This window comes from Haliotis asinina, chromosome 12 (assembly GCF_037392515.1).
Source record: "Haliotis asinina isolate JCU_RB_2024 chromosome 12, JCU_Hal_asi_v2, whole genome shotgun sequence".
Taxonomy (NCBI): domain Eukaryota; kingdom Metazoa; phylum Mollusca; class Gastropoda; order Lepetellida; family Haliotidae; genus Haliotis; species Haliotis asinina.
This window is the reverse complement of record NC_090291.1, coordinates 14,776,271-14,798,401: the sequence shown is the minus strand read 5'-3', so window position 1 is coordinate 14,798,401 and position 22,131 is coordinate 14,776,271. Positions and strand designations below refer to the sequence as shown.

Below are 22,131 nucleotides of genomic sequence, written 5' to 3'. Positions count from 1 at the left end.
AATGTCACATTCAGCATTATACCAGCTATGTGACGGCGGATTCACACACTTGAAACTGACATGCAATGACTTAATTATGTTCAAAACCGCGCTTGATCGATCAGCTGAAGGTCTAGACACCCCAAGTAACAAACCTAACTCCTTCATTGCTCCATCCTCGATATCTCCAGGGCATACGTTCTGATAAGTCTCCACTATACCCTGGATGCATCTACCCGATAGTAGCCAATCCGCTTAGCCGCCGTTACAACCGAGGTGCCAGTGTGAACAAAGGTAGCGATCTCAGTTGCGAAGGTTTGTTGCTGTGCGACTCAGACTTGTGGGAAATCATACAGACAAACTGAAAGATCAGAGACTTTAAACAAAATGTATGTACGAACTCCTTTTTACCTCTTTCAGAGAACCTCTGTATGGTTTGAGCAGCGTAGATTAATCGGTTAGAAAAAGGGAAAGTGAGTTGTGATTAGTCCGCTCAACTTCCCAGCGTAGACACCTGATTGGATTAAAAGCCAGCCCTGGAGATATCGAGGATGTCATTGCTCACGACATCAACCGTTGGTTTGTCTGATACAGATTCGATCATCGACCACTTTTACATATGGTGCTTGAGTGCTACCTTACCTAGAAGTCCTTAAACTCATTTAGCAGTTGCAGCAACTGACCGAAGGTCGGATTTATATTTCAGCAACTTGGGTGTCGTATTAAACGACTGACGGTGTCGGGGGTCAGACTGGCTGACTTGACTGCTGTATGTCATCGTATCCCAGTAACGTAGAACGATGCTCATGTTCTTGATCACTTGACTGAATTATATCAGACCGCTTTCGTGAGTATTTACAACTTATGACATTTTAACAACAACAAGAAGCATGACTACCAATTTGACCTGATCAACTGAATACTAAAGCATTGCGTGACCATGTCAGAGCTGGTAGGGTCTATTATTGTTAAGGGGTGCAACTTTGCCAGTTGATTATCAACATGTCCGAACAGCCGAGACAAGGTCGCCGTTTAACATTCTCTGACCACTATTTAATGAAGTTAACTCGACCTGTCGTTTGCTCCAACTGACCTAGAGTAGAGTAGCTGAGGTCAGGCTGAACAAGCTGTAGGGTAGCTCATGCACGATGACTGTTGATAGCGTGTGTCATAGTACCTTATAAATTAACCAAGGCTTCATTGGGCCAGTTATAGGCGGTGCCCCACAGCTGAAATGCTGCTGTGTGAGCGAAGCAGTAAGCGTATATGAAGGTTAAGCCAATGTATTCGTGTGAAGATTGGTGTAAGTTGTCACTCTGTATCTTACTTTGCATGGAATTCAGTGGTCAAGCCTGGACATGATGACCCGGATGTTCCTGCTTCAACCTCTATTTGCTGTGTCCAGTCCAATGCTGCTAAAGGCTGTGGATTGTCATTGCAAACGTTGATCCATCCACATACAGATTCACAGACAACGTTGATCGGTTCCGAGAAACAGTGAGTGAATGAGTTTAGTTTTACGCCACACTCAGCAATATTCCAGCTATATGGCAACGGTCTGTAAATAATCGAGTCTGGACCAGACACTCCAGTCACCAACAGCATAAGCATCGATTTGTGCAATTGGGCACCAATGACATGTGTCAACAAGTCAGCGAGTCTCTACCACCCGATCCCGTTAGTCGCCTCTTAAGACAAACAGAGTCGCCTTTTATGGCAAGCATGGGTTGCTAAAGGTCTAATCTACCCCGGTCGTTCATGGTTATCCCTGGAACAAGTTATGCAGATCACAAAGGACCAGGGGACCAAGCGTCCTAACGTTATCACCACTGCATCTTACACAGGGGGCATGAATCCTTGTTCATTATATCAATCATGGGTTTGTCAGGTTCAGTAAGTATTTGCAAGCTGCAATCGGGAACTTTTTTGTTTTTAAAACAGGACGAAATACGACAAAGAGGAGTGCAGTAGAAGCCAGTCTTTATTTTACTGTTATGTACAGTTTGAGCACCAGTAATCAGAAGCTGACATTGCATTGGTAGTCAAGGCAGTGAAAGCATGTCCAACACAACACACTACACGTGAGTGATCACGTGACAACACGGAATGATATGAAGTACACAACACTTTGAATTCACATGAGCAAGGTGAAAACATCACTGACAAAAACACAGGTCAGATTAAAATTCTAACTGTAATATTTACTAAAAATGATGTTAAATGAAATAACAGTAAAACATGACAATTGTGCCGATGTGCCCGTAACCATTGGATTCATTAAAACAATGATATGTGGAAACAGATTTGTGAATATTCTTCATGAATGAATTCAAGACTTTAAGGAGTCAGTTCTGCTTAGTGGCATGTCAAGCAAATAGTTCATCCATCTTGCCAAAGAATTGCCGCGTCTCAAATGGAGGTTAGGCCACACCATAACCATATCTAATTACTGTATCATAAGCTAACGATTTTTCTAGTAACAATTACCTAAAGGGGATCCATGGATACCAACAGACATGACTAAATTGATAGGAAAACAGAGAATGGTAAAGTAGGCTCTTATTTTGATCTCCTATTAAACATGCCAGAATGATCAAAACAGTTTCTCATTTTCACTAGCTGCTCTATGGAAGGATCATTGTCCTCATCTGGAAATGTAAACAAAGTGATAAAATATAAATGGATTTCTACCGCAATCTCTGCAAAAACAGGAAGTGTAAGTACTGTCACAAAAGTATATATATGATATGAATGACAAAATTAAGGATTATTTGGCACAATCTGTAGAATCATTAACATCGCACAAACCACACAAATACAACAAACTCTACTAAGGTATCAATCCACGGACATGATAGTTTGCTAAACATTACAGAAATAAAAGACTTTAAACAATTGCACATTGAAAAAGGACAACCGAATATTGTGCATGGGAGGTAATTGTGTATGTTTTAGCTGATCAAATCGTTCAAGGATTTATCTCCCTTTACTGCTGGCTCGACGATTTACCAGCATTATTTGGTTTTGAAAGTTGCATTATTTATTTTCAATTAAATATATATGAAATGCTGAACTAGCGAAGTAAGACAATACAAATGACATAAAATCACAGATAAAATAGCACTATTTTGATTTTTTGATAAAATTATACCTTCTGCCATTATGAAGCTAAAAATCAATTACTTTTCAATGAAGAACTGATCTGTCACTTTATCACAAAATTAAAACATAAAAATCTATATATGTCAATGCCATCATTTCTGAATAACCATAATTTGAATCACATTTACATATTATGGTCCACAGCAATTATTATCATAATCATCTTGATCACATAAGTGAACTATTGCTCAACTGGTTTACCACATTGTCTAATCAAATAGCTGATATCAAGACAATGTTATATTGAAACAAATTAATCAAGACAATAAAGTGCACGGATCTGCAAACTTTTGGATTTTGCAGTGCCTGGATTAAAGTACGAAAAGAGCCTTAACTTGAAGTGCCCATATTTTCCAGAATAATGGAGTCTTACTGTAGCCAGATTAAACAAGGTCAGGACAAAACAACGGTCATAAGACATTTTTCAACAATTCAGTAATAACTATGACGGTTGGTAGCATCAACGCTGCGGAAGCGAGACGAAACTAAATAATGATACTCATCTCATGTTAGCAGATTTATTGTGAAAAAAGGTCTCATTGAGCTTCGAATTATTCGGTCTAGTACTAGTGTCCACGTTATGACACCCTTATCAAACGTTGGATTACAGAGAACATGCTTATTACACTCCATGTTTTACCGGTTAAACGAGTTTCAGATTATCGAGGGTTTGCTGTTAGTAAGTCTTTGTATACCGCGACGATGACGAATTTTAAACTTATCAATCGCATTCAAACGAAGTATTAACAAATTACATGAACATGCGGGCACATACACGTGTAAATGACATCATACATCTCGTAATACAAGATAGAGATTTCTTCCAACTGCCTATTCTCAAGGCCTGAGATCCAATCCTCGGTTAGAATAGTTAATATGTTAAAGATGAGACACGGTTTAAACGTCGTGAATGACATATCGAAATGTCATGGACATAATTCATGAAACACATTTATGTTGGTAAATAAAGCAAAAAGTATAACAATAAAATACACAACGTCATTTGGATCTTAATACAAAATTAGATCTTACGCTGCCAAATATACACATTTGACGTTAACAAGAAGCGGAACACTTGAAAAACGTTTTCATCCTGGCGTATTATCTCTGATTTGGGTAAATTGTCCAGCTTCAAATTAAGCGTCACGATTCTTGACTACAAAAGGTTCTGTGTTGTTTGAGTGAATAGTTTCGGACATGTCCATGACAAAACACCTCTGAGATCGTCACAGTGATGTTGGCGAATAATAGCCAACTATTTTTGCCGTATCGCGAGACACAATTGGTTTTACCACGCTGAAACGTTTAAAGACATTTACATTTGACCAACTGCAGGCCACAAGTGACCAATTGTAGGTCACTTGAAAAAAGAACATGGAAATGTTGACTTACTTTAAAACATTATGGAATACAATACATTATAATCAAAATGAATTCGAGAATGTAAGCATAGAAATGTCCCACGGCGTGCAAATTTTGCGAGAAGTTTTGGATTCATTGAAACGCTTGTTTACTGAGTAGCCACTCTGAATTTTTTCTGTCGCCTTCAAAATATTAAAGCAATGTGACGCCGCTCCAGTTTACTCACGACATATCTGCTTAATTTGGGAGAAAAATCCGAAAGAATACCAATTTCAGAAGTTCATTTTGTTACATCCTATTAATCCTTTGCTGTCAAACCTAAAAACCGGGTTCGAACCCGAAAGAAATTTCTGAAATAATGCATATGGTAATGATTATGACAATCGGAGCTGACAATAAGATCTGCATCAGTTACTGAATATTAGCATGCCTCATTGAAGCGATTCCCTATCGCTAAGTTTTACTCATTTGAGACAAACACATACATCATGTGAAGACTGAAGTATTAAGAGTTGTTTACAAACCAATATACGTTGCTGCCAATGTGACAAGAAAGTTTCCCTCAATAGAGGTTGTTACTCTGAAAATATAGACCAATCTAAACGAGACGAAAGGGACCTATAAACATTGACGGTGATGATTTATACGAAGGTCCCACAGACTTCCACGTCGGATAAACAATGGCAATGAGTACTTCTCAAGAGAAGCACCGAACAGGGTTTGAAATGCTTATGAGAAATTCACGCTGAGCACGCACAAATGAAGAGCGGTGATTTTGATATCTTGCATAGTTGAATTCTATATAAAATATATATATTGTGCTTCGGTAGTAGCTGCGTCTTGTTTATGCCTATACGTATAAGAATCTTGAAATATACATGATATGTCTTACATGATATGATCGCATATAGTGGTTGAACGCAAGCGCTGGTCACCGTTCATGTTCTGGTAACGTCGCAAAACCTCGCGTCTTCTCCGGAACTGTCCAGTACTTTGCGAAGGTGATGTAGTGGTGCGATGCGGTGTCATATTCTGTTTTCGGGTTTTGTCGTTGCAGTTCGTGTCTCTGGAGATGTTCATGAGGCGATTACATGTGTCGGATGAATTTTCAGGCTGATATTGGATGGTGGTATTTTGGTTGATAGGGTGTGGCGTTTTGGTTGAAAGCACAGGCGAGGCGGAGATCAGGATACATTTGGTAGGGCGGAGGGGAAGGGAAGTTGAAATACTGCCCGAATGTGTAGGGAGAAAACTGGTCGTATCTTGGCGTCTGGGATGCTTCAAACTCGCTGCCATTGACAAGATCGGGGTCGAACGGGGCGGAAGGCTCCGCGCGATCTGAGAAGTGTCGTGGCGTGATGAATCCCCTGCACAGGTCGTTACAGACATGATTTCCAAATACCATCTTAATTCCCTTTTCTCCCAGATCCCATCCACCATATTCTTTGGTAACCGAATGGATGGTCGGAGTCTTCAGATACGTCTTGCCCCCTTCGGAGCTCCCTTCCAATCCGCAGACGACAAGTTTCCCGCCGGAATGGTGGTACGTGAAGTGAACAAACGCTTCAAGGATTCTGGTAGCAGTTGTCGGATTGGCTTTTCCGGAATGGCTAACGAAGTTTTGAAAGTTCTTGCCAATTTTCTCCTCGATCAAAACCCATTCCTGCTTACATAGCTTCCTGCCGCTGGACAAGGCGTTCTTCATTAGGCATACATCATCCATGCATGCCTTCAGGAGACTAGTAAAGTGAATTGGGGACTCTTGACAGATCATGCCCGAGAATGGCACTGCAAACCACTGCGCTGTTTTGGATTTCTTGATTTCAGTATTGCACATTGCTTCCGTCCCGGCTTCATCCCGAAAGATTTTAATGACGGTGTGGTCCCCACTCCGAGGTCCTTTGCCGTTCAGAAGGCCAACGTATGCCTTCAGACGTTGACCTTTGGCAAATGACGTCAGGTCGAAGCTGGACCAATAGCAGCAGCCGTTCTCATCCGGGCTAGATGACAGCGTGGTGTTGGCAAACATGGCGTATCCTTGTGGACAGCTCACGTCAGTCAGGCGAGAAGTGCAACTCATTAAAGTCCTCAACTGCAACGAAAGAAACGAACATTAACGTAAGGAAGAAATCAGATGAGAGCAACGTTAAGGATAAACAAAGTTCATCTCCACAAGTAAGTCAATATGTTCTCTTCAGGAAGAAAAGTTTCTCCACGCAGCGTGGTTCATTTGTAATTGGACCAAATTTCAGAAAAATATATCTTCCTTTTAATTCAGATTATTTTCTAGCTCCACTAAAACGTTGTAGTATTGTTGTGATAATATCTTCTGACAATATGATTGAGAGTAATAAGTACAAAACATTATGATAAATATATGTAGTTTTAGTTACATCTTATAAAAGGGGGAATAAGAATGGATTATCAACAATTCATATATGCCATTGTCAGGAAAATAAACTATTTCTTTGATCTTTGATTAGAAGTGGGTAAACAAGGAAGTCTGGGTGCCTGGAGAAAGCTAATGGGGACGTTGTCAGCCACAAGGGGTCGTGTCTCACAAAGAAAATACTGTTCAAACCATTTCCACATCAGGAAGTTTAGGGATTTCGACAAAGTCACGAGGAAATACATTCAGTGATAACTACATTAGAATGTCCCCACTCGTCCCTCTGTCTACACGAAGGAAAAACAAGGATCTTACTGAGACTGGTGGACATTTTAAACAAAGACACAGATATCTCTATAAACATGACAACGTATCAAAAAAGATTTGGACAAACTTCCTCTTTCCCTGTATGGTAACTAGCGACTGATTGGGGTCAGGGTGGAAGGTCGAGGCTGTTGGTTACGAGAGTGAATGTTGTTTATTACCGCGCGGAGTTGAATCGAGACAGGGAAGCTTGGTTATTGAATGTCTCAGCGACGAGCCACTCTGTCCCGACACGACGACATACTAGCAAATAAATAAATAAATAAATAAATAAATAAATAAATAAATAAATAAATAAATAAATAAATAAATAAATAAATAAATAAATAAATAAATAAATAAATAAATAAATAAATAAATAAATAAATAAATAAATAAATAAATAAATAAATATGAAGCTGGTCCATTAATCTCGAACAGAAAGAAAGTAGGTCGCGTGCCAATCGAGTAAAGGGGCACTGGGAACGAATCAAATTCCGTGTTACCTCCCTTCCTTCATCGACCGAGATCTTTCAGAGGTTTCGAGAGGTTTCTGTAATTACTTGTTTTGGAAATGTAAACAATATATTTCAATACTTTATAACCAGATTATTTTAAATTATGCATCAATATTTTATATAAACAGTAACAGAGTCTCTTGAAAACGTTTTTAATGTTCATGGTCGACAGAATACTCCGTCCCCCAACCTATGCAAAACGAAAAAAATGCTTTTGACATTTGGAATAATTTCTGACCCAACGAACGTGTGTAATAAGTTGTGTTGTTTGTAGATACGACCCTTGATCGGAACAAGAATGCTCCAATACTTGTGAGGTGAGGTGAGGTGAGGTGAGGCGAGGCGTGGTGAGGTGAGATGAGGTGTGGTGAGGTGAGGTGAGGCGTGGTGAGATGAGGCGAGGCGTGTTGAGATGAGGTGAGGTGAGGTGAGGCAAGGCGTGGTGAGATGAGGTGTGGTGTGAGGTGAGGTGTGGTGTGGTGAGGTGAGGCGAGGCGTGGTGAGATGAGGCGAGGCGTGTTGAGATGAGGTGAGGTGAGGTGAGGCAAGGCGTGGTGAGATGAGGTGTGGTGTGAGGTGAGGTGTGGTGAAGTGAGGTGAGGCGTGGTGAGATGAGGCGAGGCGTGGTGAGGTGAGGTGAGGAAAGGCGTGGTGAGATGAGGTGTGGTGTGAGGTGAGGTGAGGTGTGGTGAGATGAGGCTAGGCGTGGTGAGATGAGGTGTGGTGAGGTGAGGTGAGGCAAGGCGTGGTGAGATGAGGTGTGGTGTGAGGTGAGGTGAGGTGAGGTGTGGTGTGGTGAGTGGTGAGGTGAGGTGAAATGTAGTGTACGTCGCGGTTCAGATTATTTCTTTCAAATGATGACGGGCTTGCATGTGTATGCATGGCTGCTGGTACTAGCAGTTAGTTTACTTAAGTTGGTTTATAAAGCCCAAGCTAACTGAGATGAGATGCGCAGTTAGGCATGAATACCTCAAACTCAGAGGTATACCTGAGATATTGTTGAGCGCAAAAATAAATTCATTCACTAAAGAGACTAAGAGACTTGCGTGGCTCCGATCTCCCCACCTCAAACTGCCGCAGGTACTAAGTACTGTTCAAAGGGGAGTTAAATGCAACTGACTCACTCGTGGTAACTAGTATTAGCTACCAACAAGGACTCCCAGCAGTTGCGATTGAACATCTGCATGTATTGTTCAGACTTGCCACATCACTGACAGCTGTTGCCAAAGTATCAAACTCGCAAAATCCATTTGTCAAATTCACATGGGATTCAAGTGATCAAGGGTTTGATAAATAATATTTCAGTCGTTCGCTTTCGGGATTAGCAAGAAAAAAATAGAGTTCGCGTATTTAAAAGAATGATGCCGACCTCAAGGTGAACATTTCACCGTGCGAGGGAAGACAAATTTGCTAAACATTCCCAGATGTCAAGCGAAGTCGATATCATAGGATACTGTACCCTGTTTTCCTAAATCTACCCGACTGTTCTCGGTGATCCGGGTAGGGGGCTAGTCGGGGTTAACCTGCAGGTGCATATCGACGCTGCTTGGGTGTGTCAGGTGAGAGAATGTCAAGGGTAGGTTGGAAGATTCGTCCAAAAGGAGCCTGCCTGAATCGTTATCATTGAAATACAGCTTGACAAAATGACAAATAATATTGAAGTTGCGTGGTGCAATCCCGGGGTTTGGCGAGGGGGGAGATGAACGCAGGAGGCTTCGTGGGATACGGTTTTGATAGGTGGGGGTGGTGTGTAAACACAGACGTCTGACCCCTTAGAGCTCTGGTTTTCAGATTACGCAAGTTTCTGTGACTCGATATGCGTGTGGCGGTAAACTTTGAAATGATATAGGGTAACATAATGCACGAATAACGATGGCGTACTCTAAGTTCGGATGGAGTTCAACAGCCACAGTAGAGTAACGCTTTGTCTCTGAATATATGCAATTTCTATAGAAGTAAACAACTCCTTAAAAACTTAAAAGGAGCCCCAGTGAAATGGGAGAACCCTAGTAAAACTTCACTTAGGACTTCAGGCTTCATTTAGGGTCATAGAATCTCCAGTAACCCATTAATTAGATTGGGTGGTCCGGCTCGCTAACTTGGTTGAGACATGTCATCGGTTCCGAATTCCACAGATCGATGCTCACGGTGTTGCTCACTGGATTGTCTGGTCCAGACTCGATTATTTACAGACCGCCGCCATATATCTGGAATATTGCGGTGTAAAACAAAACTCACACACTACGGTTCATTTAGGTTTCAAATCTGAATTGATCTTCAGTAACCATGCTTGTAAGAGGCGACTAGCTGGACTGGGTGGCCAGGCTTGCTTGGATGACACGTCATCGTATCCCAGTTTCGTAAATTGAGTGAGAGAGAGTGAGTTTAGTTCTACGCCGCTTTTAGCAATATCCCAGCAATATCACGGCGGGGGACACCAGAAAATGGGCTTCACACATTGTACCCACGTGGGGAATCGAACTCGGGTCTCCGGCGTGACGAGCGAACGCTTTAACCACTTGGCTACCCCACCGCCCCCGCTTAAATTGATGCTTTATTTACTGACAGAAGCCATATATGCTTAGTGAGGCGTAAAACGCATAGTGGAAGGTTCTGGGCAGAGGGGAAAATACAGGGAGACAGAAAACGGTAATGTCTCCTAATGAGCCCTATCAGTAACACAAAAAACCGTACACGAAGCAAGTGCTGATATTACGTCATTTACTTTAATTTCATTTAATCCGACTTTAAAATTAGTAATTTGTAAATGTTAGTCTACGATAACGACAAACCTCGCTTATATACCTGGAACATTGCTGGGCGTCAGGTGAGAAAACCACAAAATAAACAGTTTGCGAAATTTACACTGGCCCTGAGGTCCCCGGCTAGGAAAACAGAATCAGAACCACTAAATGATACCTTTGCACTGGCCCTGGTGGTCACATTGTTCTGTATTGATAGTTTTGTTGTAAATCGATGAATATTATTTGAACCAGTGAAATACTGACAGGAATACTAAGTACTGTTCACTCACTGGTCTTGTGGTCTAATTGGGAAATTTTGAAAGGTTTCTTTCCCTGAATAAACAGAAATAGTTTTCTTTAATAGAAAAATATAACAAATACAATGATTTGGTACAAACCGAAGACAAGTAAAACACGGAGAACTTAATACCTCTTTTTAACATTACGACCACGTAAGGAATCGAACTCAGGCCAGCTGTCTGGCGCGAACCCTTTACTTCTAAAAAGGCTGCCAAAACACTCTCTAAGTGTCAAGTATAACAATGCAGCGGAAAATGAACCTCCCCTATTCTTTGTTTAATATTACAACAGTCTGTTCTTTTACTGTCTCTATATTAACATTATTAAACTAAGTCTGTCACCATTACACAATATACTGTAATCATCAAACTCGATCGTGACAACTCGTGTCATTCCGGAACAACCCAACGGCAGGTTAACAATTTACGGAAAGAGACGAGCGATGACGAATGCTTTGTCTCATGAAATGCCCAAGTAAGCATTCAGGAAGGAGAGGACGATGCTCCGAGTTACACGCGGGTCTAAATGAAACGGAAATAAGTCTTTGTACACGCGCGACCTTGACACCACGAGATTTACTGCAAGGGAAGCTGTGCACAATAGCCAAATCTGGTAAACAGCGATAACGCTGTGTGGAGGCAAATAATGCCTCGCATTGCGTGCAATGTCGCAACCCTGGGGGTACTGCTTTGATAACAAGATAGTCTGTGCTCTCGGGGTGTTTGAGTTACTTCTGTGCCCCTTAAAGGAGCTAGCTAGGGGATTAACAGCCGTCCCTTATGGTGGTAGGGTACTGTCGCCCGACGCCATTAATTACAAAAAATACGGGTCTCGGTAATTCTCGGGGCTGAAGTTGGTAACTTGATTTAAGTTGCAAAATCTTAACTCGGGATTTGGTCGTCGTTTATTCGGGGTTGCACAAAGAGGGTCGTGACAGTAATTTAGATAGATGAGGGTTATGGTTTAGGAAAATCCGAGTAGATTGGGATTATTGTTATAGAAATGATTAAGATGCAGGATAAATCGAAATATCGGATAATGGTATGGCAGAGAAACTTCGGTTGAGTCGAAGTGGTTTGTTAATCTCATGCTATTACAGTATATTAAAATCAATGATCATTTAATTTTAAAAATTTCAGTTGCAATGAAGTAGACATGAATGTCCCGCATGTTGACTTTTTTTAATTACCAGTAAACGAAAATTATGCTTTTTTAATAATTGTGAAATCGTTTAAAAATAGTCAATGACTAATTTATGATGCAGATCGACTTGCTGTGCTGCTGATAATATTATTCGGATTTTTTTACAGAAAATTAAGATGAAGAAAGATCAGGCTTCTTACGTTTTCCCCTTTGACTTAAAGTCTTTGCAGGTGTAAATGTGTTTTTTTAAATCAAATGAGGGTGTGTATTTCTACAAACGCTGTGATAGTTTTAACGAGAAAACGATTTTATTATTTTACGTTGGAGTAAAAATTCAGGGCGGGGGGGGGGGGGGGGGTGGACATAGGACTCACAGACAAAAATATTTACAGACTAAATGATACGATGCGAGTGTATTGAGCAGTCACAACAGACGGAACACATAGGCATGTCCATACAGAGTAAAAGAGTTTAGTTTTAGGCTGTTTGTAGCAGCATTCCAACTGTGCCACCAGAAATGGACACCACACATTGTGCCCATGAGGGAATCGAACCTAGGTCTTCTGCGTGATGAGTGAACGCTTAATCCACCAGGCTACCTCACCGCCCCATCATATTAGAATACGCCCGCTGCGACTATAAACGAATATATTCTGAACAGAAAAAGAAACGCAACTGTGTCTTTTTGTCAAGATTTTAAATAGACGACAAATATGAGCGCTTACTTTTATGAGATTTGATTTTCCGAAACTTGCGGTTTTTGCTGTTCATATTTATCATACATGCAATAAATCAACCATGGTTGACTGGGTTCTTGCGGTGAATAGTCGACAATCAGTTCCACGTCACAAGTTGACGAATTCGGGCATGTCTCATTGGCTAGAACGAAGATGTCTTGGGTAGCATCACTACTTTACAGAAAGACTGTATCTAATATCATTTTGCACATTTTATAGTTCCATGCATGTTCCCATCAACGAACCTAGCTGTAGAGTACCGTAGTCGATGGTGTATGGTGAACAAGATCTGTCACGATTAGTGCACGAATATCAAGATGGCCACCGTTACGGCCATGTTGTATTACTACTCACTGGGAATGCAGTTTGCTACTGCAACTGCCTAGGAACTAAACACAACTTGTGCATGTGATGATGGCATCCCCTTGGTAATGTCTATAGATGCCCATTTTCCACAGTCATTAATGACTAACCATCTCTTAAGACAAGATAGTCAGGTAAGAGCCACAAACAGAAATTTAAGGCCAATTTGGCAGCCATATTAGAAAGGTGGACACCGCTATCGTTTTTCTAGCACTAGCGTGTCACACCGAACCCGGTCCTTGGTAGGTGAACCAACGCTACAACCTCCGGGAAACCAAAAAGCGTATCCTAACGTAGTATACTGAACAGCAAAAGAAACGAAACTTTTTAAATAAAGGTTTTCAGTAGAGGACGTGAATTCGAACATGAATGCCTAGTTTCAAACATTTCATTTGTTTTTGTTCGAGACTTGCGTTTCTTTTGCTGTAATAGTCACATATATTTTATGGGTGACGAGGTAGTGTAGTGGTGAAAACAATGGCGCGTTACGCCGGAGACACGGGTTCGAGTCCTGATGGGCAGAATTTGTGAAACTAATTTCTAGTGATAATTCAGGAATAGTGCTAAAATCACCCAAAAGCTTAGTCTTGCTCCAAGGCTGTACTGAATGCTGAGCACATGGATGGTGAGCAATTCTGCCCTTCGAAGAGGCATACCTAGATTAGCAATGGAGCTCACTCTGACATTTATTATTTTTTAAGACATTATCATTTGAAGTATAAAATATTACCTTAGAGATTAAGCGCAGCTGACACAACTCATATCAATTGTGTTAATCGTAATGGAAAGAAACCTAAGCTTCCTGTAATAATCCTTATGTATATCGTTAAGCTATTATAAGTAACTTTTGTATTAAAGATTTGTGAGCAACACATATGTACCTTCCTTTCGGGACCGAGCGGCTGACATTTTCACATGCTGCTACGATACTGATCCCACGCCTCCCATATAAATTTGAAACATGCACTTCATGTCAGTGTCTGTAGTTTACTAACCCGTATGTCCGCCTCCCAACGGTGAAGCGTAGGTTATACATTTAAACATTTTGTGTCAAGGTTCTCGCGACCATCCCCAAGATACAATGCCTTAAATAGGACACGTTTCCTTTTCAATTTCTAAATGAGGTTAGGATTTCCTTTTCAAACTGGGGTCAGATACGTTTGTGAACCAGGGTAATTATAAGGAGCGTCACCCCTGTAAAAATATTTAAGTGATATCACGTCAGTCTTTAGGGGTATATCTTTTGCAGAGTCGGTACGGTGGATAAGAGATGTGTTTTTTCATATTCACCTTTTGGCAGGTTGTGAAAAGTCAAAGGAATGTTGAAAGCATTTAACAAAACAACACGCTGCTTGCAATGCCACTGATACTGTGAGCAATATTTGTGCTAACAATTACGGGTCATTGAGCATAGATATATACGTCCCTCGTCTCAGTCAGAAAGTGGCAGTGGGATACCCTAGTGGTTAATGCGTTCGCTCCTCACACCGAAGACCCGGGTTCGATTCCTCACATGGGTACAATGTGTGAAGCCCATTTCTGGTTTTCTGGCCCTGACAATACTGAAATATTGCTAAACGCGGCGTAAAACTAAACTCACTCACTCACTCTTCCTCAGTCACACTGAGGGAAATATGTTACATCCTGTTAAACTATTGTCTCGATTTTGTTATACACAGGGCGTTTATCATTGAACATGCATAATGTTTGAAAAACAAAATGTGAATATTTTTCACACTTAAAATATGTACAAACACAAAAATTATCTTGAAATCAAGTAATGAAATTCATGAATATTCCGCATCATGCAAAATCTTAAAATTTGAGAAGTCACATCCGTAGCACCTTTCATCATATCTATTTTCAGCGTTCCTGATAAGAAACGTTTTAGTAGCGTCTTGTTTATCTCCACTAACATCCCCCTATGCAATCTGTGTGTCATACCCCTATTTTATACTCAAAATACTTGACAAAGAAATCGAACAGCTGCTCCCAGCGAGCCCCGACGCCGAGCAGGCTTGTGTTTGACGACGCTGGTTTTACCCAGCCGTCGCTATCGAAGACGGAACAAAGCTTTCAAGGCGAAGCGGTCGCATTTGGGAGACGGACGGGCTAATGCTCTCGTATGACAAAGTTCACGCTTGATAAAAACACGTGCCGAATATACAGCGGGAGGGAATATTAGAATTGCAGTGCTCGAGAGGATTATCTGCTTAATGATAATATATAGTTTAGAGACTGGTGTCCGGCAAGGTAGTGTCATATTGCCGTGTTGATTACTGCTGTGGGCATAGGGTTTACGGGGGTGAAATAACAAGGGATTATGGTGATTTATGAAAGTAAACAGAGATAACAATACTTTCTTTGTTTTAATATGATTATCGAACAAAAGAATAAAGAAAAAAACGTGACCATTTTCACGTCAACATATGTGAGTTCAGTGGGAAGCTCATTTCTGGTGTCCACACAGCGTGAGACTGCTGGAATACTGCCTCAGTCACATCGTTCATATATGCTCTGTTTTCCATCTATGGTGTTTCACATATATGATTTTGTCACCGGTGAACCGTTTAGAATTGATTGTCAGTCCATGATTGTGCTAAGAAGAGATTAGCTGCGATCGGCTCTCTCGGCCTATACAGAGTATCCCAGAGATCGATTCTTATGATGTATGACATTGGTCTGTCTGGTCCAGACTCGAAAGCTGACAGACCGCCGTGTGTCATACAGTTGAACTTGACCGTGTTAAACAATGCACAAACATTAATCTATCTATTTATACCAGTAAATTAGAATCAAGTTCGAAAAAAACCCACTTTCATGTCAGTTTTCAGTTCATATTTTACGGTGTGTGAGTTTAGTTTTACGCCGTACTTAGTAATAATCAAGTTGTGTGGCGGTGGTCTGTAAACATTCGAGTATGGACCAGACAGCGATTAACAGCATGAGCATCGATCTAAGCAGTTGGGATACGATGACACAAGTGACGATGAACGATCAAACGATTATCGATGAACGATTATCTCGAATCTCGCGGCCATGAAGATGTAGAAACGTAAATTATCCGACCATTCGGGATAACGAGGGAAGAACATCCATAATAACGAAGTGACATGTCATGTAATGTTTAAAGTTTTGTGGATTTGATAGGAAATGGTTCTACCAACGATATAGAGACAACGCACGTGGTATTAAGGCGCCTATACTGGCACTAAAAAGTGGATCACACCACTATAAATTATCTGCCCTTTGACGGGGAATACGGCACTTGTGTAGTCTTGAATATCAGGTTGCAAAGCCGTTAATGAAATTGGAATGCTAGAAATAGCAATCGGTTGCTAGGCTCTCACGAACAAAGAGGATCAATGGAAGAAGAACGGGTGGGTGTGTAACACGAGGCCGACTATGATTCAGAAAGTCACACAAAGAGACAATTCAGTGACCTTTGAGCTTCTGTGACACCGCTTTGAACAGTTACCGTTATCATGAACTTCATTATTACACGATAGTGTTGCTTGATTCCAGATGCGTCAGTTCTATTTTTAGCCCTTACCTCAAATGACGCATGTGAGACTCTCTTTTCCATATAATCTGAACGTGTATGACCTAAGGATACCTTCTGATATTTGTCTGCTCTTTAACCACACCGTATAATACACCCGTAAACAAATGCATTTACACTGGAAGAGACAAAATTCAGCTCAGTATAGTCATAGTTCGTTGGGTATATACTTCGAGTAATATATACAGAAAGTGGTGGGGTAAAACAGTTCGAAATATATGTATGCTCGTTATATGCGTGCTCGTAATAAATGTCACTTACTGTACTATCCTTTGTATCCATGACTAAAACAGTTTCTTTTTCATTGTTACGTTGTGAATATCGTGAGTGAAGGGTGACTGTTGTTATGTTTCGGAGCCTCTCTATTTCATTACTCTTGATAACGCCAATAACTGACAAATATTTTCTTTATGGAAAACAATTATTCACGCCATCGTTATATGATAAGACTTCACCGTCCGATTGGCTGCCTTAGTTTCCGTGATATGCAGTACTTCAAAAAGGGGTTTTTGATTCGGGATATATACTGACACACAAAAGAAAGTAACAGGGTTACAACATAGTCCTGGAAACCCAGAGTCCATAAATTCGTCGCACTGTGGCCAGTTTTTGACAAAGCGTCTGACATAAGTCAACATGCAGTTTACTTACTTTCAAAAGTACACACTCAGTAAAAACATTCATTACATGTCACACTCACACACACACACACACACACACACACACACACACACACACACACACACACACACACACACACACACACACACACACACACACACACACACGGTTAAGTCGAAGATTGATTTCTCCTCTATCCTGGGGGATCCAACTGCAAACCTGCCATAACCTCAGCTGAGTACTTTCTTTTCTACGCCAGCATATCGACGAAAGTCTTGTTAAACATTCCTACCATAATTTTAGGATGCACTTGTGAAGAAAAAGCTTTTTATATTTCTCAACAAGTCCTAGCCGATGAATTCAGTCATAAAAAGCCTTTGGGTTTTCGAAGCTTTAACTATGACTTAGAATGGCGTTACGCACGACGTCATCCGAATGAGGTGAACAGCGAATGTCAGACATTTACATAACGATACTTCAGGCCTGTTATATTCCTAAACACTATCTTGCTGTATTTGCTTATGGCGTCAAATATAGTTTGTCCTTCATGCATTTCGTTGTTTAAATCGCAGCGTGTTTATGTTAAGAAGCGACGTGTACAGGACGTTTACACTGCCCTATGTATTGTTTATTATGTTATTTTATATTATGTGCGGTGTCTTGACGAAAGTGTGTTACAAAAGTTGGGAAGTCATATGGAACTTTGGGGAGGTGGACTATTTTCCCGTCTTCTTAGCAAACAACCTGTTACCTGACGAATATCTGTGTAATGCTTCCTGCAAAAGCTTGATAGTGTTTCTTTGGTAACAGATGTTATATTTTGGACCGAAGTTTCTTTATTTCAAATAACTTAACTTTTTTTTAAGAAATTACGAGTATTTCGTACGTTATAGTTCGTACGAGTATTTCTAAGTTACGACCTAGTCTGTCGTATCCATGAAAGCCAAACAAATGTATCCAAGAAAACCCACACAAGTCTAGATTTCCTTAGCTTCTGAAAATGAGGACAGTCTCGGGGCTCCGTTTCATCATATTATTGTATTTTCACCCTGAACTTTTTTTCAGTAAAATATGTTCATTTAAGAGACTAGTTGTTCGTCCAGTTACGACCTTGTCTTCTTAGCTCCGCGCCTACGTTCCTAGTTACCATTTTCTCTTTATTTCAAGTTCATTTTCGTTGTTTTGATATTTCAGATATTTTTGGGAAATTTCGATTTTCTTGCCGTTCCTTGGTTTATGTTATTGATGTTTCGACTTTCGATTGTTTTGAAAATGTCTTTTGAATTTCGAATGTCTCCAATAGCGTATAGTCGCCTTAAAGCTGGAATATTGCCAAGTGCGGTATTAAACTACATTCAATCAAACTAAATTGATAGTAGTAAGTCGAATATTTTATCAAATGTAGTTAAAATGACAAAATTGTCAAAATGACATCTATTTCTCTGTCCATGAGTAAGAACTATGTATAAACAGCTTGTCTACTTGAACAGGGGTCGCCATAAATCTCTCCCTTTGTGAGCCCAAAAAGAACTACCCTGCAATTTTAAGTTTTAAAATTCTTAGACATATAGGCTCCTATTCTACCACCTGGTGTTTACGATCCAAGCATACAATGCATCTGAAATATTTCACAGACATTAAAGCACACAGGGAAAAAAAATACATCCACCTTGGGGTGTACGTAGAATAACATTCAAACTGTTCATTGTACACACTGATACGAAGAATTATCTGACAGAGCATCTAGACTTACTTTCAAAAAATTGAAAAAAATCATTATAGGGCATTTTGACAGGATTTTGTAGGTGAGAGTAATCTTAGATGTTTCGGACTGAAAGGCAAGGTGGGGTCAGTGTAGGTCATCTTCATCTCATGTCATATTATGACAACCACGACAGTGCCGTTGATGAAGACGGTCTGGTAATACCCTTTTGATCATTCTATACGCTTCGTGCAATTATAGTATATACAACAACTGTGATTATAGGCCAGGGAGAGACGTAAATTGTCGAAGGTATTAAATATCTTGTTAAAGTCTTATCCAGACTCTGTTATGTAGTTACTGCTTGAGAGCTATAGACCGATGTTTCACGGCTCTTTGGGCACGGTTTCTCTTTGGGAAAGTTGAGTTTTCAGTTTTATGTGAAGGGTTCAGGTGATGCTCTTTAACCGGTGCCAGACAATGTATTTGTACTTTGAATTGAAAAGTCCACTGAACCGACCGAAGGACATTCTTTTATCGGTAATTCAAGAGTATCATGGTGGGCGGCATCAAGGATTCGTTGGATCTACGCAATTCGGTTATGATCAAGCTAGGGAGCCCGACCACCCACTACCGCTTGTCGAATCTCAGTGTCAGCCCTTTCTTTACTTACAGACCAGGGTATCAACTGTGAACAAACGCGATGATCAGACTATTGTCCTTTGGACTAACTCAAATGGACGAGGCGGTGGGACAGAATAGTGGTTAAAACGTTCGCTCGTCACGCCCAAGGCCCGGGTTCAAATCCCCACATGGGTACAATGTGTGAAGCCCATTTCTGGTGTCCCCCGCCGTGACATTGCTTGAATATTTTCTAAAACCATACTTTGATAGCAATGTTCTAGCAGTATCATCTAACACGTGGCTGGTTCCGTGCATCCACAATCAAAGACGACTCGACCTTCAACACATTAGCTGGTGTAAAGCCACACCAGGTCAACGCGTAATGTCTCTTTAAGACTTTTACTCTATGTTGATATGATCATTTATAAGTTACAAAATTAATGTATTTTAACAGCTGCTTACGAAATTACCCTTGGTTATGTGACATTGTCGGGAAATAGCTCAATTTCTGTGTACACACTTTTGTTATAAGTGCCTTTGATCGATGCACTGGTTTCATTTTACATCACGGATTGAGGACCGATGGTATCATGGTGTCCTTTTAACACTTTAAGTTGAGCAGCATGTACGTAAATTTGCTTCAGGTGTTGGAATTAATTTGCATTTCTTGCGGTTTGGAGGCCAAATACTTGTGAAAATCAGTTAGATGAAACGGGGCTATCAAAACCTTGCAAACACAAACGCCTACTTAAAAAAAATTGTTTACTCAATTTTGTAACACGTGGACATATATGCTGTAAAGTGTTTCTTGATGTTCGGCGTGGCAATCGACGCAGTGACTTTTATAAATGCATATAACCCCTGCTGCGCTTACTTGCTCAGTATTCAACCAAAACGCATTCAAAACATGAGCTTAACAAAACAATTTGGTTACAGTCTCCGAGAACGTAATGACAGCGCAAGTCAATGACAATCCCAGTGTGAGTTGGAGTCTAAGAACACGCTTTCATAAGGAATCTATCTATTCATGAAACTAAACGAAATCACCCGTGTATGAAATCTTACATGAAAACTGAAGCGCACATTCAAAGTACGCACATAAAACTGAGTAGGATAATGCAAGGATATACTCTCTGCCCTATGCTATTTCATGATAATCACTGCTTTTCCTGTTGGGTGGCTTTCAGGAAGATAAGGTCAAGGCAAAACAGTTACTGGGACATAAATTAGCTATTACCATATCTGTACATGCAAGATGCAATTTGATTTATTGTGGGATCATATGTAGTTAAGACCTCATCATATACTTGAAAATTGTTTTGTACTTTTGAAAAAAAACCCGGCAAAACTTTATGTCACACGATTGATATACTGTCAGTCTGGAATTTGCGGACAGCTGCTTAAAAAATTCAGATGTCTCTGAAGAAATAGAAACTACCAGAACCCAACAGGCGTAAATGACAGCAGTAACACTGACTACATTAGTCATCTAGTCATCAGCGAATGGTTTGTAAATCTCATTTATACAAAACACTGACTTTCACTGTCCTTTTCATAGTCTCACAATGGCATTGTACTGAAAATCTGCCAGCGACACGACAACCCAACACCCCTCCGGACTAACCCATTCACGTTTGCTTTGAGTCAACATTTTAGGTCAGCGGAACTAACTATTATGTCAAGAAGGGTAACCGGCTCTCAACAAAGTAAATACCGGGTTATTCAAATTCGGAAAGTAGAACAAGCCGAAAGAAGATGTTAATCGATGTAATTTTCATCAATGTTCATTAATATGATGTTCACTGATGACGTTTCTCCAAATAATAAGTCATAAATTCGCAAAATAACATGTCGTCTGCCCCCAGTCGTTTGCTGAAGCGTTTCAAACGATCAAAACAAACAACCAAACCACGCTTTGTCTTATCTGTGAACGCGGGAAAGAGAGAATGGATATTCATCATAAGAAATTGTAATTCAGCTAGTTTAAACACAACCTGGGAGATTTAAGAGAATGTTGAAATGTCCTGAATTTTAAAATAAAACGCTCTGCTGCCTCTGGGCTGAAGTAGAGCAGGACACGCGAGGCGGCGGATTCGAAGCCATCAGCCGTTACAAGGAAAAACACATCTGTTACTTGCTACTTCCAGATTAGATTTTCTTTCGTCAGTCCACATTATGAACGTGCGTTTATCTTAAAAATATCTTCACTTACCTCTCTCGGCGTTGAACTTGACTGAAATGAAGTACTTTCCTCAATTCTTCTCGGAGAGAGCTGAGACGAGTCGCGATCACATGGGGACAAAAATAGTACAGGGATTCCCTTCAGTGACGGGCTTTGTTATGTGCGCGTCTGTCACGTGATTCGGGAATACCGGTTCTCGCGTGGAGCGTCAACTCGCGAAAGTACGCTTTGATTTGAAAGTTGAAACAGGACCACGTTTCCCTTGGGTTAGTGTCATGTGAAGAGATCGGATGGCTTATATTTCAGTGTAATGAGGCTATGCCACATCATTTTCTAAAAATCGTGTGTATATTATTAAAATATGTACGTGCGCTGGGAGAATATGTACACGTGTCGACCGATTAAGACAATGCTTATATATATGCATGACGAGTATCAGG

The 22,131-nt window shown here is 40.5% G+C and overlaps 1 protein-coding gene across 1 annotated transcript; it reads right to left on the bottom strand.

Annotated features, from left to right (window-relative positions):
- Positions 1-1,947: 1,947 nt before the first annotated feature.
- LOC137258413 (alpha-protein kinase 1-like) lies at positions 1,948-21,824 on the bottom strand. The gene is made up of 2 exons (XM_067796087.1): positions 21,722-21,824; positions 1,948-6,595 (listed from the first exon to the last, which is right to left on the bottom strand). The coding sequence occupies exon 2, from the start codon at positions 6,581-6,583 to the stop codon at positions 5,612-5,614; it is 972 nt and encodes a 323-aa protein (XP_067652188.1). The 5' UTR covers positions 6,584-6,595; positions 21,722-21,824; the 3' UTR covers positions 1,948-5,611.
- Positions 21,825-22,131: the final 307 nt, after the last annotated feature.

What these genes read in the sequence shown, in the direction of transcription:
- LOC137258413 (XM_067796087.1), bottom strand. Translation starts at nt 6,583, where the DNA reads ATGAGTTGCACTTCTCGCCTGACTGACGTGAGCTGTCCACAAGGATAC.